The sequence below is a fragment of the Brassica napus genome, chromosome C1 (genome assembly GCF_020379485.1).
Source record: "Brassica napus cultivar Da-Ae chromosome C1, Da-Ae, whole genome shotgun sequence".
Taxonomy (NCBI): domain Eukaryota; kingdom Viridiplantae; phylum Streptophyta; class Magnoliopsida; order Brassicales; family Brassicaceae; genus Brassica; species Brassica napus.
The window spans coordinates 38232328-38258522 of NC_063444.1; the positions used below are offsets into that span (position 1 = coordinate 38232328).

The 26195-nt window shown below is 35.4% G+C and overlaps 5 protein-coding genes across 12 annotated transcripts; 2 read left to right on the forward strand and 3 right to left on the reverse strand.

The window, feature by feature from the left end:
* Positions 1-676: 676 nt before the first annotated feature.
* LOC125580219 (cysteine-rich repeat secretory protein 18-like) lies at positions 677-5880 on the reverse strand. 7 transcript variants are annotated; one of them, XM_048744428.1, is made up of 11 exons: positions 5570-5880; positions 5211-5493; positions 5003-5134; positions 4752-4831; positions 4549-4677; positions 4254-4465; positions 4010-4159; positions 3745-3824; positions 3368-3537; positions 1502-3291; positions 677-1260 (listed from the first exon to the last, which is right to left on the reverse strand). In XM_048744428.1, the coding sequence occupies exons 10-11, from the start codon at positions 1847-1849 to the stop codon at positions 799-801; spliced, it is 810 nt and encodes a 269-aa protein (XP_048600385.1). In that variant the 5' UTR covers positions 1850-3291; positions 3368-3537; positions 3745-3824; positions 4010-4159; positions 4254-4465; positions 4549-4677; positions 4752-4831; positions 5003-5134; positions 5211-5493; positions 5570-5880; the 3' UTR covers positions 677-798. The 7 variants fall into 7 exon arrangements, with proteins under 7 accessions (XP_048600385.1, XP_048600384.1, XP_048600388.1 ...); XM_048744427.1 differs by having other exon boundaries at positions 3655-3824; XM_048744431.1 differs by having other exon boundaries at positions 3983-4159.
* A 309-nt stretch (positions 5881-6189) lies between these two features.
* On the forward strand, positions 6190-8934 carry LOC125580218 (zinc finger MYM-type protein 1-like). The gene is made up of 3 exons (XM_048744424.1): positions 6190-7050; positions 7159-7681; positions 7742-8934. Exons 1-3 carry the CDS (start codon positions 6610-6612, stop codon positions 8923-8925), a joined length of 2148 nt encoding a protein of 715 aa, XP_048600381.1. The 5' UTR covers positions 6190-6609; the 3' UTR covers positions 8926-8934.
* An 8288-nt stretch (positions 8935-17222) lies between these two features.
* Positions 17223-19499, forward strand: LOC125579987. The gene has a single exon (XM_048743916.1). The coding sequence runs from the start codon at positions 17223-17225 to the stop codon at positions 19497-19499; it is 2277 nt and encodes a 758-aa protein (XP_048599873.1).
* A 392-nt stretch (positions 19500-19891) lies between these two features.
* LOC125579988 (uncharacterized protein At4g04775-like) lies at positions 19892-20421 on the reverse strand. The gene is made up of 2 exons (XM_048743917.1): positions 20266-20421; positions 19892-20194 (listed from the first exon to the last, which is right to left on the reverse strand). Exons 1-2 carry the CDS (start codon positions 20419-20421, stop codon positions 19892-19894), a joined length of 459 nt encoding a protein of 152 aa, XP_048599874.1.
* Positions 20422-22462: 2041 nt separating this feature from the next.
* LOC125580220 lies at positions 22463-26195 on the reverse strand. Of its 2 annotated transcripts, XM_048744433.1 has the most exons (3): positions 24676-26195; positions 23550-24405; positions 22463-23460 (listed from the first exon to the last, which is right to left on the reverse strand). In XM_048744433.1, the coding sequence occupies exons 2-3, from the start codon at positions 24111-24113 to the stop codon at positions 22660-22662; spliced, it is 1365 nt and encodes a 454-aa protein (XP_048600390.1). In that variant the 5' UTR covers positions 24114-24405; positions 24676-26195; the 3' UTR covers positions 22463-22659. The 2 variants fall into 2 exon arrangements, with proteins under 2 accessions (XP_048600390.1, XP_048600389.1); XM_048744432.1 differs by lacking the exon at positions 24676-26195 and having other exon boundaries at positions 23550-24655.

Genomic DNA, 26195 nt, shown 5'->3' on the forward strand with positions numbered 1-26195 from the left:
TACCAAATATAATACTCCAAGAAAATGTTGTTATATTTGAAGATGAAATTGAACTATACTATATGAAAGTGTAATATAGTATAGTTTTAACATTGAGTTTATGTAATATTGCTTAAAATTTGTAAAAAATATGTTTGTTTTAAAATTTTCAAAACATGTTATATTTAAAAAAAAAAATATTTGCTTTTAATATGCAAATTATAAAATGAATAACTGTTTTTAAAAACACTAAAAGCAATTGAAATTTAAAAGGTGATTATACAAGAAAAAAAAAAGACATTACACATACGTATCCATATGTAACGTATCCATATGTAGGGGTACTATAGAAATTAATATATATTGGATAGCCTATACTCTAACCATCACCTTCCTTATGTGCATTTGCTTAATTATATGAAAGTGTAATATGGTATAGATTTAACATTGAGTTTATGTAATATTGTTTAAAATTTGTAAAATATATGTTTGTTTCAAAATTTTCAATACATGTTATTTTTTTTTTTTAAATCGTTGTTTTTAATAATAACTGTTTTCAAAAACACTAAAAGCAATTGAAATTTAAAGGGGAAATACAAGAAAAAAAGATATTACACATACGTATCCATATGTAGGGGTACTATAGCAATCAATATATATTGGATAGCCTATACTATATTCATCACCTTCCTTATGTGCATTTGCTTAATTATATTTTTTTGTTATACAATTAAATTTCCCAATAATATATTCAAATATTTCAATACAAAACAATATTTAAAGCTTATGAAAAAAAGACACATTGTTTCAAACTACTTTCTAAATTTTCAAATATTTAGGACGGCTCTTCTCAAGAAGGAAAGGGTAAAATTCATACCTAAAGCTACAACTTTTACCTAAAACTCTCGCTCCTTGTCTATTAAAACAGCATTCTTGATAATGCTTGATATTATGTCTGAGACACTTCTCGCAATCCTTTGACGACAAGTAAAAAGAACACTGCACCATTGCATATATGTTATCCATTCCGAGCCTCGTCTCCCCCGCTGCGTAGTACATCCCTTTTGAATTGCCATGACGAATGGCTTTAGTTGTCAGATTGTGGATGAGATCCAGCCAATCCGAGTTGGAATAATAATGGGCCATCATTTTTTTTGCATTCGACACACATAAATTGTTGTAGTAGTCGATCTTATCTAAAGAATCAATCGTAGATATCTCGAGAATGCATTGGTCGTACCATATCATTCGTCCTTTGTATCCCGGACATCTTCTGTGAAGCTGTCATATACATTTTGCAATATGGATGCCATAATCAATAACAACACTGCATGCACGGATGTAACGAAATCTGATACATACATGTGTGCACAAGTTTATGCATGTAAATATGTGAATATAGACCCACAAAATTACTAAAAGTATTTATTAAATATTTTTACAAATTGTCTATGAAAGATCTCAGGACTGGCTATATATGTGACAACTAAATCAATAGTAATAGATAGTGAAGTGAGTTTACCGCGGAAAGGGCAGTAGCATAGCAAGAACGGCATCTAGGCCCACTGATATCGCCGCGGCACTGAAGGGTGAAGGATATTAAATCAGGACCTTCACCGATCATTTCCATTTTGGTACCTCTTTCAAAACTCTCACTCGTTACAGGGATTGGTTCGATGATAAAGTTTAGGTTTTCCTCATACTTACTTCCCGGCTCGTATTTCCCTTGATCGACAAAGCATTTGTGGTGTAGATATGTATTCGTCATGTTCACTGACGAAACAGTGCGTACAAAGAGAAATTGTATGGCCATCACGGCCAAGATAGGGACCAAAAAGAGGCGTTTTGATTCAGACGGTAAAATATACATTGTGTTGATAAACTCTTTGCACTTCTTTGATACTTGTTTCTCTGTGAAATAAGCCTTAAGATGTTTGTGTAGAAGACTCGGAGGGATATGGATATTGGATAAAAGGTGTGTGGTTGCCTGATTGGTAAAAAGAGAGCAGAGTGGAGCTAAGACTAAGTATTTGCGGCGAAAAAAAGGTGCGACATATTCTACCTCTTACGATCACACGATTTGTATTATCCCACTGCTAACCTCGAATGTAGGAATTGTAACATATTTCTATAATTACGAGATTGCTTATTTTTTCTTTAATCGAATATATGATAAGACTAGTGGTCTTCCGGCTACGCACAGGGGGTTCGTATATTTTATTCTTGAATTTACAATTTATTTTATTGTCTTAATAAATAAAATATGTTCAAAAATATGAAGGTGAATATATGTTAAAAAGAATGATATTATTTCAAGAACCATTTGATATGGTTAGCGACGTAATGTATTTACTTTGTTTTGAAGTTGCTTAAGTGAATATGAAATAACAAGTGGTTGTGACTGAATGATTCAATAAAAGTTGAATAAAAAAACTGATAATCATAATAAAGTAAATTCAGTTGTTGATTGCTTGTAAATGTGTGTTGGACTTTTGTCAGCTGAATAATGTGCTATGCCATTTCATGTGTAAAGATGTGATGTCTTTAGGTTTCTGGGATTTGACTATTTTGCAATATGAAGATAGGACATAGGAGAATTGTTGGGTGTGCAGGTGTGCTAACTTGGATAGTAACTTATTTTGTGTTTGATGCACTCTTAGCGATGATACATTCGTTAAGACATTATAGCTGTAGAGAGAAGGTCTTCGGTTTGCTTATTTAGCTATTTGATGTGACCTATGTGGATGATTCCTATCACGTGGAACCACAGTCTATAATACAATACAAATGTCTGACGTTAGACGTTTATTTTCTAAAACCTTCAGAAGAGACCCTTTTACCATTGCTATAATAGAGTGCAAGTTTGATCTCTTTAATTGATTCCCACAGTAAGTGAAGAAAACCTGAAAACTGAGCTTTTTTTTTATTTAATGTGACTAAGTAGACTTCCCATGAAATGAACTAAAACTTAAAATAGAGAAAACTCATTTGAAAAATGTTCAGAATGAAAAGTGTTACAAAAAAAAAAGAAAAGTCTTCACACAGACTCCTTCCCTTCGTAGGTGAGATTTCAATTTATGTGGGGTCTTCTTAGTGGAGTCTGCATCCTCCCGAGCTGGTTCTTCCTCTCCAGTATTTTTGGCATCAACAGGGATCACTTGGTGCATTTGTCTCAGTTGTTTCACCTACAACCATACCGTCAGCAGTACAATCTGTTGTGTTCACTGACACATTTCTGTTCACAACAGGAGAGGGACTTGTCTCCACATCTCCAATACCAAGCATGTCATCACTGGGGTAGTCATTACCTTCCTGCCCATGACAATAACAAATAATAGTCAGTGCTTTCAGTTGTTAGACAACGGTTTATAGATGGGTTTGGGCTCACACGATTGTCAAAATTAGGTATGGGTGGTCGCTGGTGGTGGTCATAAATTCTGGAGACAGTGAAACTTGAATGTTTCAAAGAGAAATTGAATTGAGTAAGCTTCATTTGGATGCTGTATCTTTTAAGCATTGGGGAATGGCTCAACCTTGAGGGTCTTGGATTCCTCTGTTCTGAGGAACAAAAATGGTCAAGATAGGTGAGTGTTGAATATTCAAATAATATAGACTGAAGTATGGCGAAACAATAATGGTTTGAGCTTATAAAATAAAATCATTTTCAGTCTTAACTAAAATGGTTGGGCAAAGGAAAAAAGTAGAAAATGAGTAAACTGGAATTTTTTGTCTCCAGTTATCTCCGGGTCTGCATACAAACCGAACCTCCTCTTACGGTCGCTTCGGCTGGAACTTCGTACCGGCGTAAGAAAAACTTCACTATAAGCTGTGTTCTAGTACATAACCTGCAATTTACCCAAACAGAACCAACATTGGTATAATGGTTTACTCTAAACTGTATTAACCATGCATCTATAATGTTACAGCGAGGTGTGTAAGACGTTTCACAAAAGCCTCCACATTCTCTCCTTTTGCTTGTTATTTAAGCGGGTTAAGAATTTACCTCATATCATTGACTAAGAAAACACACCTGCACATATGCTTGAACATCATGGAGATCATATCCTCTCGTTTGATGTACTTTGTAAACTCAAGAGATGAAGCTTTCGGGCTCTTACAATAGTAGTTGATGAGCACTTTACCAGCTGGTGTGTCTTAAAAGAAAGTTTTAAAGAAAGCTCTGTTTCAGAAAATAAACAGTTAGATTTTAAGGGCGGCTCTGTAAGATTGGCATAAGATATTAATAAGACATGGTGGTTGTTTGCCGGTGTTACCTTCTCGCCATAGGAGCATGTCCACACCCCGCTCGCTGCCTTTCTTGACAATGCGTGCCACCCAGAATTTCACCAGAAGGTGCGAGGTTGCCATGGACGGAGATGGTGCTTGACGGAGAAGGTATATTCGATTTTGTTGATGTGATCCTGTTCATCGCAGATTTATAGGTGGAGCTTTGAAACGTAACCCTGAAGGACGGTGAAGTGATTGACTGCGAGAGAGTGGGAGAAGTGTTGTAAATCACAACAAAACCATTACAATACTGTTTTCAAATTTTGAAATTTATGTTATTACCTCAGACAACAACAGAGCCGATGTTTTGTCCAAAATAATTCTCCACAAATTTCTCTGGGTTCTTGAATATTAATAGAGCTGAATTTTCTATGACACTCTTCACATTACCAGCTGGCTTGCTCGGGTTGGCTGCACCATGAAGAAAAACTGAGTAGAAAGGCAATGGCATCTGAATGTTTTAAACCTGATAAAATCAGTCATACCTGAAGCGACATGCTTAGATTTCTCTGCTGTCGCAATCTTTGGAGGGAGTTTGTTTTGTCAGGAAGCTCGAGAACAACAACTGAATTAGACAGAAAATAATCAGATAGCCTATAATAGTAAAAACAAAAGATTTAAATGTCAAAACCTCAAGAAAGGAACATGAGTTCTCTAAGTAAAATGCTTAGAACATTTGCCTCAAGATCAATGTATACAGAATCTCTTCCAATTGACTGAAGAAAGTTGTCTATACCTGATGTGTCAAGAGCTGGAAATGATACGGAACAACCAAATCAGTGTCTTGATTTATTGACATTAGTGTGTACCGTTACGAACATGTATGTAGATCAAGGCTCGCACTAACAGATCCTTGAATCAGCGTTGCCTTTTTGAAAGGAGTAAATTAAAAGATTAGACAATCAGAATGGCTGTTAGGGTAGTTAGGAGACGGACGTGATTACCTTCTTGTCAAGGAGTAGCATGTCAACAATCATTAGTTCACTGCTTTTCTTGCTTGTCAAACAGCCATTCGAGCTCTCCTCTACGTTTTCGTGTGAACCTTAAGAAAGCTAAGAAGGGTAACCCCAAAATCCAAGCTTCCAGTTCGATGCTTTAAGCAAAAGCGAAAATGGATTTTCATATACCTAATGGGTGAGATGTTGCCGCAAGAACTTAGCGTTTTCAAAGAGAGATAGCCTTAGCGTTTTGGTCTTGGTGTGTGCTTCTTTTAATTCTCATCCTTATCTGAGAAACCATAAAAGAAGTCGGATTAGATCAGAATCGAAACATAAAGCAATAGATCGAGCATCCACTTTCTCACCTATAACTCGGACTTGGAGTTGAAGGAAGGAAGTGTTAAGTTGAGGGAGTGAGTCGGTGAGACAACCCAATGAGGAAGCCATCCTCGTCGTCCCTGCTTTCCTTATCAGTCAACGTCCAGCTTTCGAATCAGCAAGAAGAAGGTGGGATGTCGCCATTGATGGAGTTCGTGCAAAACAGATACTAAAACCGATTGAATGCAAAGGAGTGGGATCATTGGTGTGAATCACGTTAATGATAGCTTTAATGTGGTGTGAATGATTGCAGCAAGCGTTACGCTTCGGAGCCGGTGTCATCAGGGGCGGACGTATGTGGTAGTCTATGGGGTCACGTGCCCCCGTCTACTTTTTCAAAAAAAAAAATTATGTATAGTTAGTTATGTATAATTATTAGTGAACACATAAGGTAATGTATTCCTACAGATTCTTCTCGTGAAATCATTACTCAAAAACACATAATTGTAGCCCAAAATTAAAATATAAAGCCCAATTTAAGAAACCCATAACCCATTCAAAATCAAAGAAAATTAATGAAAGAAGTGGATGGTGAAAAGTTGACCTAGTTCAATACGTCTTTTATCTTTCGTTTTGTTCTCTTCCTTTTATTTTTTTTCAATTAAAGTTTTCTGCTTCCAGTCACAAAAAACTCTAAATCAGACGAACAAAAAAGTAACGCAGGTAAAAAGCTTCTATATTAAATTATTGTTGCTTCTTAAATAAGAACTATTACTTTTTGTCTAATTTTAAATTACGAATTTGCAATAGTTACGAACTTGCGATTTAACTATTTGATTATATGCTAGGCTTTTTTTCTTCCAAATTGATAAAGACTTGATAACTATAGGATTATTGTTAGAACGTGAAGATTATTGTTAGAATGTGAGAATGGATGGGAAATAAAAAGTAAGAAACAAATTATATTTTTTGTGGAATTTTGTGTTAGCAAAACGTGAGTACTTGGTTAATAAAAAATCATGAAAATTTAGGAACTATAGAATTGTTGTTTGAGGAATGTTTTTTTTCTTTTGCAGTTAAGTTTTCAATGGAAAAATATTTCAAACCCAAAAGAAAGTTTGAGTCTTTAGCTATGTCTGAAGATGAATTGGAGAAATTACCTTATGATCCCGGAGAAAGGAAAAGAATATCAAAATATCCTCCAAATCAAAGAGATGAGGTAATACGCAAATATCTTATTAGAGGTCCTTGTCAACCACGTGGTCATGAATTTCCTAAAACATTGTTTACAAACAAATTGAGACGATTCAATCCATCTTGGTTTGATCTCTATGGTGATTGGTTGGAATATAGTGTGAAGAAAGACAAAGCATATTGTTTGTTCTGCTACTTGTTTAGAGATTACACTGAAAATAAAGGTGGAAGTGATGCATTTGTGATTACTGGCTTTGATGACTGGAACAAGACTGAGAGATTACAAGATCATGTTGGAGCAGTGAACAGTTTTCACAATAGTGCATTGAAAAGGGCTGATTATTTTATGAGACCAGGGCAGTCAATTGTTCATGCTTTTTATAAGCAAGATGATGCGGCTAAAAATGAATACAGGATCAGATTGAATGCTTCAATTGGTGCTTGTAGGTTTTTGTTACAACAAGGACTACCATTTCGAGGTCATGATGAGTCAGTAGATTCAGTCAACAAGGGAAACTTTTTGGCGCTTTTGAAATACACAGCAGAGCAAAATGAACTTGTGAGTAAAGTTGTTTTAGAGAATGCTCCAAAAAACAATCAGATGGTGTCCCACAAAATTCAGACAGATATAGTTCATTGTTTTGCAGAAGAAGTTATTGAATCTGTCATTCAAGAAGTTGGTCATGATATATTTTGCTTGTTGGTGGATGAGTCTGCAGATGTTTCTGATAAAGAACAAATGGCAGTGGTTTTTCGCTTTGTTGATAATCATGGGATAGTTAAAGAAAGGTTCATTGGTCTAGTTCATGTGAAAGAGACATCTTCTTTATCTCTAAAGTGTGCTGTTGATTCATTGTTTGCTAAACATGGACTGAGTATGAAAAAGCTAAGAGGACAAGGTTATGATGGAGCGAGTAATATGAAGGGTGAATTCAACGGTTTGAGATCTTTAATTATGAGAGAATGTAGTTCTGCGTATTATGTCCATTGTTTTGCTCATCAACTCCAGTTAGTTGTCGTGGTAGTTGCTCAAAAGCATTTTGGGGTTGTGGATTTCTTTGATAAGCTTGCTGTCTTGTTAAATGTTGTTGGGGCTTTTTGTAAGAGAAAAGATATGGTGCGAGAAGATCATCTGAAAAGAATAGAGGAAAGAACTAAGAAAGGTGAAATGAAGACAGGAAAGGGATTAAACCAAGAGGTTTCATTTCAAAGACCCGGTAAAACTCGTTGGGGTTCTCATTACAAAACATTACTGCGGTTGGTTGATTTGTTTCCTTCTATCATTACAGTACTTGAGTATGTCGAAAAAGATGGGAGTGATGCTATCAAAAGACGACAAGCTAATGGTCTTCTCAATTACTTCTACACCTTTGAATTTGTGTTCTACTTGCAGTTAATGTTGCTTATTCTTGGGATCACAAATAGTTTATCAAAAGCTCTTCAAAGGAAAGACTTGGATATTCTGAATGCTATGTCGCTTGTGAAATCCACCAAGCAACAATTGAATAAGCTCAGGGAAAATGGATGGGAATCTATGATCAACAAAGTTTTTTCCTTCTGTAAAACTTACAAGACTGAGTTGCTGGTTATGGATGATGAGTTTAACTCCAAGAGTTCAAGAAAAAGAAGCAATATAACCAACTTGCATCATTACAAGGTAGAATGCTTTTACACTGTATTGGATATGCAAATTCATGAGTTTAATGACCGCTTTGATGAGGTAAACACTGAATTACTTGGTTGCATTGCTTCTTTGAGCCCTAGTGATTCATTTCGTGAGTTTGATCACTTGAAAGTTATGAGGTTGTCTGAGTTTTATCCTGAGGATTTTAGTCATATGGAGCGGATGACTCTTGAACATCAACTTGGTCTCTATATTGATAACATTCGCGAAGATGAAAGATTTGCTAATTTGAAGAATCTTGGAGATCTTGCATGTATGATGGTAGAGACAAAGAAACACCTTTCACATCCTTTGGTTTATTGGATTTTAAAGCTAGTTTTGACTTTGCCTGTCGCCACTGCTACAGTTGAAAGATGTTTTTCTGCGATGAAGATTGTGAAGACTAGCTTGAGGAATCGGATAAGTGATCAGTTTTTAAATGATTGTTTTATTTGTTTTGTTGAGAAAGAACTATTTGAGAAAGTAACAAACGATGCTGTGATAAAAAGATTCCAGAAAATGGAATCGCGTAGGATTAATTTGTAAGGTGATTTTTTGAAGAATTTTATTTAAATGAATTTAGTTATAAATGATATTGTGCCCCCGGTAAAAAATCGTTCTGGATCCGCCCCTGGGTGTCATCTGAAAGGTTATGGTGGCTCAGGGGCTCTGTTTCGAATCTCTCTATCAGAATAGCGGAGAAAACTTAAAAATATGGGCCTGTCTGCATAATACTTTAAGAATCCAATAGGCCTAGAGAACATGAGAACTCAGACATACAAATACGTTCGATGACTAATGTTTAATAGACTGACACGTGGCGCAAAACTTCTCTCTCCAGAGTGACGTGGCAACAGGAGAAAACAGACAAGCCAACTTTATTATTATAGATAGATACCAACTTTTAGTTTCATCTAGAAATAGCAGTGTATATATTGATATATAATAAAACTTGTCTACTATCAAGGTCACATTTTTTCTCGACCTTTAGTGTAAAAAAAATTGTATATTGTAAGAAAAAACAATCTCGACCTTTAGTTTTAAAGCAAGATTCAGTCGATAATAAGATAATCCCATATATATTAATCATGGAGCATTACAACATGTTTTTTGTAGCCACGTGTCATCACGAGAATAATTTTTACAATTATTAGAAAAATAAGTTGGTCCATATAAACATATACTATATTTTTTATTAAATTAACTATCAAATTAATTAATAGTGTACAAAAGAATATTTTTTCTTTCTTTAAATAAAAGCTACGGAATTACCTAATATAGTTAACATATATATGACAATTAATGATTATGAATAATATATATTTGATAAAAAAAATTAACCTCTCTCTTTTGTTTAATTTTATACTATTAAAAGAAATTAAACAGTCACATTAATCATATAATAAAAATAATTAGATTTTTTCTTATATGTTATATTTTGAATTTTTAAAAACGACTATAAATTACTAAAAATGGTAAAAATCTCATATTAAAAATTTTGTGATCAATGGTTTAACTTTTTTTTTGTTAAAGCAAGATACAAATGATCATATATCATAGGGGTGGGCGTTCGGATACATGTTCGAGTTTGTATCAGATATTTCAGTATAAAGGTATAGAACCCGTTCGGTTTTAAATATTTCTACACTTCGAGTCGGGTTCGGGTATTTTATGTTTGGGTTCAGATATTTTGGGTCGGGTTCGGATATTTAAATTTTAAAGAAAAAATAAATAAATTATTCATTGTTTAAGTTTTTTTGTATTTAAAATATATTTTAACTTAACTGTTGTTTTTTAATTTTTAAAAGATTAAACTATTAATATGTTTGGAGATAAAACTTTAAAAATAGAAAGACACTACTTTAGTTGTTATTTTGAAATTTTAGAAGCAACTTTTGTTAATGCAAGAAACAAGAACTTGATATGTATTTTAAGTGAGTAGCAAATGATTTTGTCCATAATTATATGTATATTATCTAATTTTGAGCAATAAGAATCATTAATATAAATATTTTGAATAAAATGATATAAATAAACTAGAAATATAGAGTTAAGTGTACTTATGTTTGGTGATCTTCGGATATCCATTCGGGTTCGGATATTACCCGTTCGGATTCAGATATTACCTGAACTGGTGAAATAAGTAATTTGTTTTGTTGTTCTATTTAGATGATTTTTACACCGAGCTGGTTAATATATACTAGACAAACATTTATATTTCTAGTCTGCACTTATATTCTATAATAGCTTGGTATATTAGATTTGAACACTAATCTGTTAATATAGTTTGCCAGTGATTTTTTTTTCAAAATTTTGATTCTTAGATATGTATATGGAGTAAAACTAATTTTTACAGATGTCCATTTTTTTTAATTGACACTTATGTAATTCGCTGAATTCATAAATGAAGTTAAAAAAAAGAAACTTAACTCATAGCAATGAAACAAAGACGAGAACGAAAACACAGTTCTACAGAGGTAGAAAATGAAATCACTTATGAAGAGTCAATAGTAAACAAATCGAGAGCAGAAAACCTAATCCCCTTTCGTCATTATACAATCGATGTTGCCTGTTTTGGTGATTTGTGTCAGCTCCAAAACTTAATTTCCTTTTGTGCATATAAAGTCTTACAAATAATTAAAATGAGATGTAATATGTTAACTCTTCAACAACGATAATCGATAAAGATTGTAGTGTTGCAAAATATTAAAATTATTTCATAAATAAACATTATTATAGGAACTCACTCCGCGCATGCGCGCAAGTTATCATCTAAGTAGGATATTACTAGGCTGAGTTGGTGATTCATTGTTAGCCCCGCTGATTGAGCCAGATAATTCATTTTTGGTGGCTTTTTGATGATTGCCTAAAGGTGGGCTGCATTATTTAAAATGATATTCACATCATATTTAGATTTTGGGCTTACTTAGCCCTAATTAGTTATGGTTAGTTGGCTAATGAGCTCTCTTAGAAAATGCCGACCAACTTGAAACGGGTTAAACCATTCGGTTTAATTTGGAGTTGCGCACATTTCAAGCGGAACTATCCAATCATTTAAACTACGAAAATCCCATATATATTATAATTGAAGATCATTTTAAAAATTCTAATCTTAAATTTGTACTAATTAAAAAAAATCATGTTTAGGTGTCACTTAGGAAATCAATTTAGCTTACGTGACAGCTTAATAATCAACTAGGATAAGACATTCGTCTTGCGCATGAAGAGTTTATTTGTATATATTATCAATAATATTTTTATATATTTGATCATTTTATTTATACATATACAATGTTTTTTGTTGTTATTATATAATTTCTTTCCGATGGACCGCATCAATTTTTATTAAAAATTGTGGAACTAAACTATAATTAATATATCATGGATTGATCGGATTGAACATTAAGAAAATTTTGACACAAAAACCTTATTTTTTTCCACCAAACACATTCTTGAAAAAAATGAACAGTCATTTATCTTCCATATGGTTTTAAAAGGTTTTAGATCAACCATCGAATAGATACATGTCATTTTAATGTTTTTAGTCGTATTCTTAAAGAAAACTTACATTTTTGTAATTTAAAATCATTTTAAAAAATTCAAAATATAACATATAAGAAAAATATAACATATAAGGTTTCCTCATTTTTGTAATTTAAATTCGTTTAAAATTTTTTATAACTTATAAGGTTTCCTCATTTTTGTAATTTAAAATTATTTTAAAAAATTCAAAATATAACATATAAAAAAAAATCTAATATCTTTTTATTATATGGTTAATGTGATTGTTTAATTTTTTTAATAATATAAAATTAAACAAAAATGAAGAAAGATGCAAAAATTGTTATCAAATCTTTATTATTCATAGTCATTAATTGCCATATATATATGTTAATCATATTAGGTAATTCTGTAGCTTTTATTTAAGGAAAGAATACACGCTTCTTATATTTTGGGTTAATATAATGATCCCTAGTAATTGAATTTGGACTAACATTTTTTCAATTGATTTTTAAGCTGTCACATAAGCTAAATTGACATCCTAATTGAGTGACACCTAAGCAGAATCTCTTTTTAATTAGTACAAAATTAAGGTTACAATTTTTTAAGTAATCCTCAATTAATATATAGGGGATTGAAAAAATGTTGGTTCAAATTCAATTAATATGAAACATTATATTAACCCAAAATATAAGAAGCGTGTATTTTTTTTCTTAAATAAAAGCTACGAAATTAACTAATATGTGTTAATTAATGACTATGAATAATAAAGATTTGATAACAATTTTTGCATCATTCTTTATTTTTGTTTATTTTTATATTATTAACTAATAAACAATCACATTATTCATATGACATAAAAAAATTAGATTTTTTCTTATATGTTATATTTTAAATTTTTTAAAATGACTTTAAAATTACAAAAATGAGGAAATCTTATATGTTATATTTTAAATTTTTTTAAACGACTTTAAATTATAAAAATGAAGAAACTTTATATGTTAGATTTTTTGTATATGTTATATTTTGAATTTTTTAAAACGACATTAAGTTACAAAAATGTAAGTTTTTCTTAAGCATACGACTAAAGTCATTAAAATGACATATCAATTCAATGGTTGATCTGAAACTTTTCAAAATCATATAAAAGATAAATGTCAAAATAATTCAACTATGGAAATAGTACTGTTCAGTTTTTTCAAGAATGTGTTCGGTGAAAAAAATATGATTTTTGTGTCATAATTTGTTTAATATACAATTCGAACAACCCATGATATATTAATTATAGCTTAGTTCTATTTCTTTTAATAAAAATTGATCTGGTCCATCAGAAAGAAATTATATAATAACAACAAAAAATATTGTATATATATAAATAGAATTATCTAATATAAAAAAAGATAATCGATAATATATACAAATAAATTTAACTTGCACAATTATTATTTTGCTTATATTTTGTCTGATTGACTCGTATACAATGATCATTCAAGATTTAAACAATTAACTATTTTATATGGAATAGACTTGGATGGACGTTTGAGATGGCCTAGATATTTGACGAAACATCCCTGACACCTTCTTTTGAAAAATGATTTTTTTCTTTTTTGTGGCTGAGTTTTTATATGTTCCATGAATCCAACTAATGTAATTTGTTTCCTGTTTTTTTTTTCGCAAAGTTTTTTTATTATTAATAGAAAGGGACTGAGCCCAACAACAAATACCAAGCCAAAGCCCAAAAGACTACTACACTTAAAATCCATCACGTGAAGGCATAAACAGACCAACAATACGGGCCTACGGCCTAAACCGAAACTAACAAACTACGCGGGCCGGACGCCTCTTTGCTGGCCCACGCGTCAAGGAAGCTGGACACGCGTTGAGATCTCAACGTCAGTGCAACACGCGTCACCTACGCCTCGACTTGACCATCGCCGCATCGGAGCACCGCCGGAGCACCACCACCGTACACCTCGTTTCGTCGGAGCTCAAATACGGAGAGCCTCCACCGAAACCAAACTTTTCTTCAACTCTTAACCTTACTGCGGAGAGCTTCATCGAATTCTTCGAAATATCATCCGCCAGAAGGAAGCCACGAACCACTGAACCCGCACAACCATTGTGACGACAAGAGCCACACCGCAGCTTCACACAACACGAACTAGTAGCCACAACCCACAAGACAACGGGTTCCAATACCGACAGTGCAGAGCTTTGAGATCCTCCACCCTCCGGAGCCAAGAGCCGGCGAAGTCGGAGCTGAGTAAGTCTCCTCTTCCCGGAAACTCAAGCCGACGTCGGTGGATCTGAGAAAGCCTCTACCTCCCGGAGAAAAGGCCGGCGAAGTCGGAGCTGAGTAAGTCTCCTCTTCCCGGAAACTCAAGCCGGCGTCGGTGGAACTAGGGTAGCTTCCACCACCCGGAATCAAAAACACGAACAGCCGAACCAATTTACTCGCACCCGGACCTCACCCGAACGCGTCTTTCCTCCAAACGCTAAGCCACCGTTGAAGGATGGAAGCAGATCCACAACTCAGACAAGGCGATCATTGAGGGGCGGCGAAGAAGAGGCAAAATAAAATAGCTTGGTGGGAGAAGACGGGCTCCGGTGATGGCACGGTCGCTCACGCGCCGTCCGTACGCCGGACCCTAAACAAAATCTACTTTCTCTCTCTCTCTCTAAATATCTTTGTCTAGGCAGTACTATTTCTTTCCTTTTTTGGCATTAAAGTGACATATCAATTCCTTTTTTTGTTAAAATGTCTTTCCTTTTTTGGAACAAAACCGGCGTTTCTTTCAATATTGGAATCTCAAAACTTTTTACTCTATTGATTCTTCTGCCAAACTTGTGAATCTTTTTTTCTTTTTTTTTTGGTCATTCGAAGATTATATTAAACAAGTTGAAAACATTTCTTACACATCTAAACCATCAAAGAACACATTTCTTCCAGAGTCATAAACCGGCAAAGTTAACATCACCTCATAGAAACTAGAAAGAAAACAATATAAAACACATAAATTTAAGAACAAGGAAGGAAACAATACACTAACAACATCTGGGACAAATACAAAATTTTTAGAGAAGTGAAGTAAGTCGATACCGGATGCCAGAATGAGAATAAAAGCGTTAAAAGACACATTTATTTTAGATGAGAGCAAAGCTCTAGAACACAATCCAACATCACGAGCAACCGCCACTCAAGAAAAAACTCCTTCATAAGGAAACTACAAGAAAACGGATTTCCATCCGAGTAACCGATGAAGAAGAACTCATTTGACAATCTACTACTCAAGAACCCAGCGCAATTGAGCTAAAGCTCCACAGTTCCTTACTATAAAATCCGGAGAAATCCGTCTGGTAAACACCAAGAAATAGCACAACATCACAGCACCGAAGCTTTACTAAGAACAATCCTAGCAATAGAAATAAGGGACAAACGAGGGGAACTTACAGAGGATAAAACTCGATAAGAGGCAAGACACCTTCCAATTCAGATAAGGAAAACACAGAGCACGGTCCGGAGACCGAAACCGAAAACTCTAAGAGGCCACTCCCTCATTGCCTCAAAACCAGCAACCTCCATAAGTTCATTAGAATCTGAAGCACAACCCCAAGATAAAACACAAGCCACCGCTTATGTAGCCTTCGACCATGACACCAATGGACAAAGAAGAAAAGGTCAAACACTCAGAACCACCGCTGACCCGTCAGAGAAACCGCCTCACCAATTCCGATGGAAGAATTAAACACCCACATCAGAGCCGATTTAGTCATGTACTACGCACCAAAAAACAGATTCGAAGTTGGAGAAACAACTCAAACAAAGCCATATAGCAGATGAGAAACCCGACACCTTCTCTAGAGTACCATGTTGTCAGTCTAAGGACCAAACAAAAGACCTAGAACTACAAACTAAATCATCAGCAGCATCAAAACATCCTAAGAATGGCCGTAAACAGGAGATGAAAGGGAGTAATAGAGATAGCCGGACTTTTATACACATGAGCTTAAATCCAGTGGATTAATTCCGACCACCCATGGAATCCGACGGCCCTGCACCCAAAACATCTCCATCCGAGCAGAGGCTACCAAAATCTGACCCAAAGAATCACCAAATCTTCACTCTGAACCCAGATCTGGAGCCATCCTATCAAAGATGTTGTACTGCTTCGATTAACACCGTATATACAAGAAGAGAGTCGAGGCGGGGCCGCTCCCAACGGCGGTGAGGAGCACCGACCCCAGAGCAGCTGAAGCGTTGTTGGCGGCTACTTTATCGCTAGGGTAGCAAAGAGACGCATTTTGTGTCTTTTTTTTTAACTTTTTGTGAATCGTTTATTCATTTCGCTGTTTTAGGTTGAAAACAAAGATATTTTCAAGTTCACACTGCCTTCTCTCTTTTTAAAAAAAAAAAAGAGAAAAAAAAATTGTTGATTAAGCATTTAATGGTTGTTTTATGATTTATTAGCTCTTTAGAGTACCCTCACTCATGGGTCTTTTAAACGAAGTCTCTTGACAATATTAAATCAATAGTTAAAAGTTGTTTTATTATGCAATTAATTTTAAGAAAAAATTGTCAAAACGGAATAGAAAAACAAGTACATTGCCCCTTTGCCATAAATCTCTTTTTGGTCAGATTTGGACTTAGGTACCCCTGATGAACTTTGAAAAATCATATCAATTATTTTAAGAATCCTAAAAATATGGAAAAATATACAAAATGTATATAAACAAGAGACAAACATATGAAAAATACTTTGGTTGACTAAATAATTGTGGAACACAATTTCATATTTTGGTCTACCGATGGCAGAAAACATAATCTAGTGTCTACGAGGATGTAGATTGCATATTCGGTTAACTACATAAATATCTGCAAACACCAGAACTTTAAATCGACCATTTGTTATAATTCTAGCATGATAGAATTGAACGACTACTCTTTCTTTTATTTCTGAACTTCGGTAGACATGGTAGAAGTAAACGACTACCATAACTTTTATTTCTGAACTACGGTAGATTTGATTAACTATTATTTCCTAATATAACTACAGAGGCCAAATGACAAAATCTGCCATGTTTCACGAGTCTGCCATAATATTATTCCATAATCTACCACATTCCTTTATTCTTCGGACAACGTAATGTACGTTCTACGAATTTCGAATTGTATATTTTCCTTAAATATCTCCATAATCTGGTAAGAGAATATCTTCTAAATCTATTTTCCTTAAATTTCGTGTATTCCAAGTAAATTTTTTTTTAAAAAATCGTGGTCTTCTTCTTGGTGAGAGGATTTTGATATTTTTCATCCAAAAATTTTGAATTTCTTGTTGAAGAAGATGCATATCTATGCTTCTTGTGGGTTGTGGAAATTTGATCCCCTTAAAGGATGGGGATTTGCGGTTGATAAGAACAAACGAGGTAGAGTATTGTACATGGAATTGACAAGTTCCTTTGAAGACCTAAGGCGTATGGTTTTAGAAGATTTTGGAATTGACCAAAACCTTGTCGAGCTTCAGTTAAGCTACTTACCTATGGAGTTAATCGGTTCAATAGACTGTCCCCCAGTTATCATTGAGAGTGATCGGCAAGTCAAAAAATTTCTTACTTATGTACGTGGAAAAACTTCTACAAGCTTGTGTGTGTCTACTTCACCTATCAGTGGAAACAACAGCAACATTGGGGTTGATAATGAGAAATCTAGCTCGCCTATCAGAGAACAAGGTGAACCTTCCTCGTTTCCACCTCGAGATGACAGTGTTCGTTCATCTGAATCAAGCAAGGATGTTGAAGATAATTCCAACTCAAACGCCAATAAAGAAGATGATGTTCTCGCCATTAAAGCAAAAGAAGACGATAATGGAAAAAGTGTTCGGTTTTCTATGGTGGATGTTGTGAAGAGGGGTGAAACGTTTCAAAACAAAACCATGTTGAAAGCAACTATGGAAATGTCGGCAATGACGCATAATTTCGATTACAAAGTTGTGAAATCTGACAGAAACCTTTGGTACATCCGATGCAAATACAACCCTTGCAAATGGAGTGTTCGAGCTGAGGGGTTATCAGGTTCCACATATTTCATCATCAAAAAATATGTGGCGGATCATACATGCGCTGCGTCGAGTATGAATAATGGTGGTCGGACAGCTTCTGCAAAGACAATTGGCAGTCTAATAATGCATAGGTATGATGGTGTGAAAGAAGGTCCCAAAACAAATGATGTCATTCAGATTATGAGGATGGAACATGGATGTGAGATATCTAAGTCCTTAGCATGGGATGCTCGGGAGTTTGCAATTAGCATGGTTAGAGGTATTCCAGAGAAGAGTTTCGGAAAAATTCCAAAGTACTTGCACATGCTGAGAGAAGCTAATCCAGGAACGCATACGTTTTATGAAACCGATGTTGATGGTAGATTCAGATTTCTCTTCGTTTCGTTTGGCCAATCAGTACGAGGTTTTCAGACAGCCATGCGACAAGTTCTTGTGGTAGATGGGACATTTTTGAAGAGCAAATACAAAGGGGTCTTACTTGCTGCGACCGCTTTAGATGGAAACTCTAACTTGTATCCTGTTGCGTTTGCGGTTGTGGACTCAGAAAATGATCGTTCATGGGATTGGTTTATGAGACAGCTAAAGGTTGTTATTGCGGACGAGCATTCTCTAGCTTTTGTGTCAGACAGAAATGCCTCACTTTGTAAGGCAATAGAGAATGTGTATCCTCTTTCTCATCATGGAATTTGCATCCACCATTTGTTGAATAATGTGGTCACACATTACAGAGGAAAGGGACTGGCTGGATTGATTGCAAAAGCTTCTAAAGCTTATAGAGTCATTGATTTTCAGAAGCGATTCCAAGCTGTCTGCAATATTAGTCCAGCTATTGGAAAATATTTAACAGATGCAGATGTTACAAAGTGGGCTCGCTGTCAGTTTCCAGGATTCAGGTATGACATCAGAACGACTAACCCAGCTGAATCAATAAACTCTGCTTTGCGCACACCAAGAGAGTATCCAGTCATTCCTTTGTTGGATAGCATCAGAGAAATGCTGACCCGTTGGTTCTTCGAACGGCGCACACGAAGCAGGAAGCACACAAAACCATTAACTATTGCCATCGAGAAAAAGATAGACAGGCGGATTAATAAGGGTAAAACGTTTCTGGTTCAGCCAGTTGATGAGTGCCGTTTTTTGGTTCGCGGAGATACAATCGACTGCCTGGTTGATTTGGATAGAAGAACCTGCTCATGTGGGAAATACGACCTACTGAAAATCCCATGTAGACACGCAATCAAGGCTGGTTTAACAGTTGGTCGAGCCCCATCCTCACTAACGGATGAAATGTACACGACTTCCACTTGGAGAACAGCTTATGAAGAAACTATCAATCCAATAGGTGTTCCGGAGGATAGTTGGGTTGTTCCAGATGATTTCTGGAATGCTAATGTGGAACCTCCTGAATCAAGAAGAGGAGCAGGAAGGAGAAGAAAGCGCAGATACGAGACGGTCGAAGACAAACTTCGTTCATCGCAAGGAGCTGAAGAAAAGAAGAGGCGCAGATGCAGTCGATGTGGCGAAGAGAATCATAACAGAGCTACATGCGACAGAGTGATTTAGCCAGTTCGTTGTTTTGGATTTTTCTTGCTTTTGATTAGCTTGTTTTTCATTATGGTGTTGGTTACTTGATTTACTCGTTTTGCTTGGTTTTGGATTTTTTTGTTCTTGGTTATGGATATTAGACATCGTGTTATCTCTCTTGTATTTTTACTAGCTTCGTGAACAACATGAAGGAGAAGAAAATTGTGAACTGAAGCTACTAGCTTTGAAACAACATGAAGGAGAAGAAAAGTATTAGAATGTGAACTGAAGCTGATAATAGTCAGCAACCGAGAGTCAACAAGAAGCCATCAAGTGTATTATAGGCGATCATAATGAAAACAATAATGCAATCTTAAGCTATTTTGAACCCATCAAACTCAAACGACAAGCAACCAATCACTGAAACTTGCTCAGACAGTCAGAGAAGTCCATATTCCCACGATTGCTCCCACAACAACCATAGCAACCGTCGTAATCTTTAGCTTCTGTTTCATATCCTGTGCAACTCTAGCAATCTCCAAGTTCACCTTCTCTTTGAACTTTTCTGACATCTCAGCTTCAACTCTAACAATTTCGGACTTCACTTTTTCCATAACCCTTTCTTCAAACTTTGTAATCTCTTGAGCAACTCTCTCATGTTTCGCATCTACCATCCGTATCTCGTCAATCAAAGCTTCATCAATCCATTTAAATAGATGATTCTCAGTTTTTCTCTATAGCAAAAGAAACCAAAAAACAGTCAGTATGGTGTTATGTGGAACACGAAATTGAATCATGGACTTACATCTCTTGCGATTTGACATCTGTAGAATCGTCGATACCTATTCTCCGCCGTCGATGAACCAAAAGTGGTTATACCCTCGCCACACCAACATCTTGTGGGCACACCATGATTAGAGATGCGAGGAAAACGAGCAGAAGAAGTCGTCGAACTGGTCATTGTTAATTCGTTTCGAGACTCACAGGATTCGCAGACAAAGAACCCTAATCCCCTTTTCTCTCAAATTTATTTTCTTAGGTTTCGACAACTGAAAAGAAAATCACGTCTTTGGGGGTGTGTGGATCCGGGTTCAGGGTCGGGTTTTAATATACTTAATTTTTATTTTTTAACCAGAAACAGTATACTGGGCCTACTGGGTAACTCCAACTTAAAATCGTCTTTTGAATATACTTAATTTTTATTTTTTAAAACAAAAAATTATTTTTCTTTCTTTATGTGATTTAGGGTATTGTATTTGAAACCTATCTATACTAAAGTTTGTGATATAAATTCAAGCTAATTTAGGGTGTAGGGTATGAATCATAATTAATGTAGGATTTAGGGTATGAATCATAGCTAATAAACGGTTTAGGGTATGAATCATAGTTAATGTAGGATTTAGGGTATGAATCATAGCTAATAAACGGTTTAGGGTATGAATCATAGCTAATAAACGGTTTAGGGTATGAATCAAAGTTACTTTAGGTTCTAGAGTATGAATCGGAGCTAATTTAGGGTTTACGGTATTTTAGGGTTTAGAGTATATAATGACACCCTATGTGATTTATTTCCTTAAAGTAATTCATAAAACAGTAAAATAGTAGAAAAACCAATAATTCCATAACAATAAGAGTAATGTAAGAATCAATTAACCATGTCTTAAACCCAAAGAAGAAACAAACTTGAAATCTAAGAGGATCAAGCTAAAAATCATGAAGTTAACCGAGGTCAACAGGTTTCACCGGAGCACGTTTTGGAGGCTTAAATGTAGACATCCGAGATTGCAAGACCGCATCATTTGCTGCTTCCCAAAGATCAAAAGCTATCTTGTGTCGGGCTTCTTTGATGTTCTCGTCGTTCACCAATGAGAAATCTAATCCAAGTAGATGGCACTCTATGAACTTCAATGAATAAGCACCACAATCATTACCACTCATGTTTAGGCCGCGCATGGGGACATATGAAACAGTATACTGTTTCACATTGAAATCTTTCTTCCTCTCTGGCGACTGGACTGCCTTGACGATTCGTGGAATGAGGACGGCAAAAGCTTCGATGACCCTGTTGTTCTTCTTACCCCCACAATCGAAGACATCAATTGTCCGGTTCACAAGATTGACGCAAATAGAGATCCAGTGGATTTGGTTAACACATATAGGGATGTAGAGACGATCGACATCAACGCTCCATACTGAACCTGTGCTTCCATGATATGGAAGCTCGCCTCTTCCATACTCGAGAAAATTGTCGTCGATTTTGTACCCTCTCTTGTTTCCATCTAACTTCCCATAGGCCGTGATAATCTGATTACTGAACATACAGTTCAAAAATGCGACTCGGTCTGGACTCCACCGACGCAATGTGGTTTTTTCCCGAAACAAATACATCATGGCGTCCATGTCCTGAAAAAGACAATACAATTTTGTTTAGGAATGAGAACCAACAACAAAAAGCAATCTGCAAAATATATCAGAGCTAAACTCACAAAGTTCTTCAACCAAATATTAGGCCCAATAATCCGCGAGGCTAACTCTGCATCAAATGTAGATGGCCCAATCTGAAGTACTCTGTAAAAAGAAAGCATTGCTGAGATGTTAGTGAAGAGGTAGATTTGAGGAAAAATAAATAAAACAATTCAAATAACTTACGTGGAATTCAATGTCCATTCAGTTAGTTTGGCCCATTTCTCTTCTGGAAGGAAAACTAATTCGTAGTCTTTCGCTTTGCAACGAACTTCTATATCATCACTATCAATCAAGAAAGGTGTTTTGAAGATCTGTGGCCGAAAAGAAGTCACTGGCGTAGTGAAATCAGAAGGTCCTTCGGACTGCTTGTCTTGAGATGGATCAAAACCGTCAACATTTGACTCTTGTGTAAGGTTACCCATTGTCTTCTGTAAGTACTCTTGGGTCCCTATATTCACATCTAAGGTGCTAAATAAGCTGCCAAACACATCAGACAAATCTGCATCCTGGTTACGAAACACAAAACATGACATTAATATTTTTTAAAGAAAGATTCCATCCTTATAATGATATCACACAAATGATCCAAAACATCATCCTTACATAATTATTACACACAGCAAAGACAACATCATTCTTAAAATAATATTACAAACCGCAAACCGAGTACATGAAAAAGAAAAGCAACCAAAGACATGAAAATATAACAGCAACCGAAGACATGAAAAATGATCTACTTCTTGTTTACCTTTGTCTGAGACCTTGTCTTCGCAGCATTCGCAGGACCACCATTGTGAGCAGTCGCAGAAGCTCGAATGCGATAAGGAGCAGAAGCCGCACTGCGAGAAGGAGCAAGACCTGGAGTAGAAACCGAAGCAGGAGCTTCAGTAGAAGCCCGAGTAGGAGCAGGAGGACGACCAGAAACCGAAGCCGGAGCAGTGGCAGCAGCAGCAGCACCAGCAGCAGCAGCAGAAGGAGTCCAAAACGGATCAGTACCACGAGTCTGAGTATTAGCAGGTGCACCACCCTGAGTCTGAGATGAAAGGATCTTCTCCTCTAATTTGGTAAAGCGGTCTTCAATAATCTCGCGTACCTCGAGGCCTAAGGCAGTAAAAGAAGAGTTAAACATACTCTGGATATAGGACTTCATTTCCTCTTCAAGATCTCCATATTTCTCGGTTGATCTTTGGCAAAGTAACCTCTTCTTCCTCGACTCCGCACCAGTATCCCGAAACCTGTTCTTCCTCTTCTTAGTAGGAGACACACAGGTGCTTTCTATTTCTTCTTCAATTTCAGTTTCACTTGTCTCTACAGCCGCTTCCTCATCTGAACCATCTTCCTCAGAACTGTACTGAAATGGTTTCACTGTTTCCTTATAAGCCCAAACATGCTTACTCCAGTCATACTTGTTTCGCTGCATGTCAATGATTAGATTAACTCTTTCATCCTTCATCTCACAGACTCGAACAAACTCGGCATCAGTAATCACGTCTTTGAAATTTCCAGATGTAGAAATGGATGGAAACACATCTCCCTACAAAAAAAAAATTAAAACAGGTTAAAGACGCACCAATTTAAGAACTATGCACATCAATAACATCAATTAAAGGAAACAGAACTTACGGTGGAAGCAAAATTAGACTCTATGGTAATAATATCCTCATAGGAAATCTTAGCAGATCCTTTCCAATTTCTGCACCTCATGGTTTTCACGCCTTCTCTCAGTTTCTGACCCAAAAGAGACCCAATGTCCGGAACAGCTTCCATCAACCAAATCTGAAGTGCATACGAGAATCCATCTACGACATAACTGTTTTGCGTCTTCACTTTATCCCTAGCGTTGATAATGGAACTCACCAGCATATCAAAAGAGTGAAGACCCCACGGATATTTCCTCATCTTCTCGAAGTTCATCACGAGCTTGATGTACTTGTATGGGATCCACACCTTCTCATCCTTCGCCATAAGAATACCAGCAATCACACACAAATAGACCAACCGCAGCCTATCAACACGAGACCATGTATTACACAACTTCACATGAACCTTCCTGATTTGCTGAACCGAAATATTTTTCTGTCTCCTTAGCAACTTACTCCAAAACCCTCCATCATATTCCCAGTCATCAATCTCCAAGTCGGGCTCGTCATTGTATTTCAAACCTGTGATGGCATAGAATTCTTGCATTGAAAATCTGAAGGCCTCCTAGCATAATGGAACCACAACTCATAATGCTTTGCGGACAGAAGCTGCTTGCAAACGAAGGTGTGGATCGCTCTTGCCAAAAACTGAAGCTTGTGTACATGAATGGCCACAATCTGAGCAAATAGCGGATCCTCCGACACTTCTTTGTACTCGTCTGGACAGTACTTCGCCACCTTCGCAAGTATGGAAGTTCGACAACTGTTGTTGACCTTCTCAACTTGTGTTTCAGTTCCCTCTTTGAATAAGCATTTAGGCAACTGATCAATCGTCATACCTATAAACAATGCAAGAAACACAATCACTACAGTCAATATTTATAAACGCATGCATCATAATATAATTCACAAGATAAAACAAGAGTTACTAGAGATCGGTTGCTACAAAAACAAATTAACCAAAGCTCAAAAAAGTAGGAAATTTTGATAAGATTGAAGCCTATATAATAATTCACAGAAAAAAGAATCGAAACTTATGACATTCAAAATCGATCTTAAACAAGCTCAAGTAAGAGATACAAAGACATGCAAAAAATTCATAAACAAACCTGAGGAGAATCGATTGGTTTGCTTGAAACTATGGCTGAGAGAGTGAGAGCGGAGCGGTGAGGCACGAGTTCAGTTATTGGCGAGGTGCGAGCTTCAGCGGTCTTCGGCGACTTAATTGAGAACGAGTCGCCAAGTGAGACGAGGTCTCTGAGACTTCGATTAAGAAGAAGAAGAACACCGGCGGAGTATTACCGGCCAAAACGACACCGGCGACGGCGAGATCCCCTTCAAATCGTCCTTTCTCTCTATCGCCAAAGGAGGAGACAGCAATTAGGGTTCATCGAGCTTGGGGGAAATTTTAGTCGATTTTTTCCCTTTTGTATATATTTTTTTTTAATAATTAAATTAATTAAAAATAATAATAATATTTTATTAACATAATTAAATTAACAAAAACGTTTAAAAGATTAGATTAGGGGTTTAATTGGGTTTACAGAAAACATTATGGCATTAGGACAACTTATAATTCATATTATGGCAAAGGGACAATCTACTTGTCTTTTTATTCCATATTTCCAATTTTCCCTGTTTTTTTGTACCAGAAACGTTTCTTAACTTAAAAAATAAATTCTCACTTGTTTTTTTTATTTTTTATTGTTATTTTATGTAAGAAACCTTTTGAAAAACCATCAATTATTAATGGGTTTAGAATTTTGTGAGTTAGTTAGGTTATTAGTGAAGACTTGATTAAGAGGAGTTTGAAACAATATGCGTTTTGAACTTCTGATGTATATGGAATGTGAATTTAGTGATCTTAAGTTATAAAACTTAGTAAAAATAGGGAAAACTGTTAAAACTAATTACAATTTGGCAGAAATAAAGATAAATCAAAAGTTGATGAAAATTTGCTAAAGATAAAAAATGGTCAAGCTATAGAGTTTTGCTATATATGTTCCGAAGAGAACAGTCAAAAAATATAATTGTGTGAGGTTGAATAAGGTTTTGGTTTTTGGGAGTTGAACAAGTCGGGAATTTTGATTATTATATGATTAAGGTTCGATATATTAGAAATTAGTCAGTGTTGATTCACATGTCTAAAGTCGAATCAATCTAATTAAAAAAAATATATATATAAATCTTTTAAGAAATTTAATAAAAAAACAACAACCAATATTAAGAAAATTGTGCATTATTCTTATTTTTCAGCTAATTTTGTTGTTCTTAATTTCTACACACGTAATTTTTTTAAAATTTTAATATTTCTCTAAGGTAAAGTTACGTAAATTAGTTAGATAATTGTGAAAATTCATTTTAGTGTACACAATAAATATTTTTTACTTTATGCTCCTATAACAAGAAAACCATTACAAAGACGTACGGGTCAAACGTAGTATAACTTCTGGATTAGTCCCTGACTATAACTTACCATAACTCTATTACTTAGGGCATTTATATTGAGGATTTTCAAGTTTGAATCTTTTATAATTGAATATAAGTTATATTGAATTATATTAACATTTAACTATAAAAATTCTCAGAAACTTAATATCTTTATCACCAAAAAACTGTTATTTGAAAT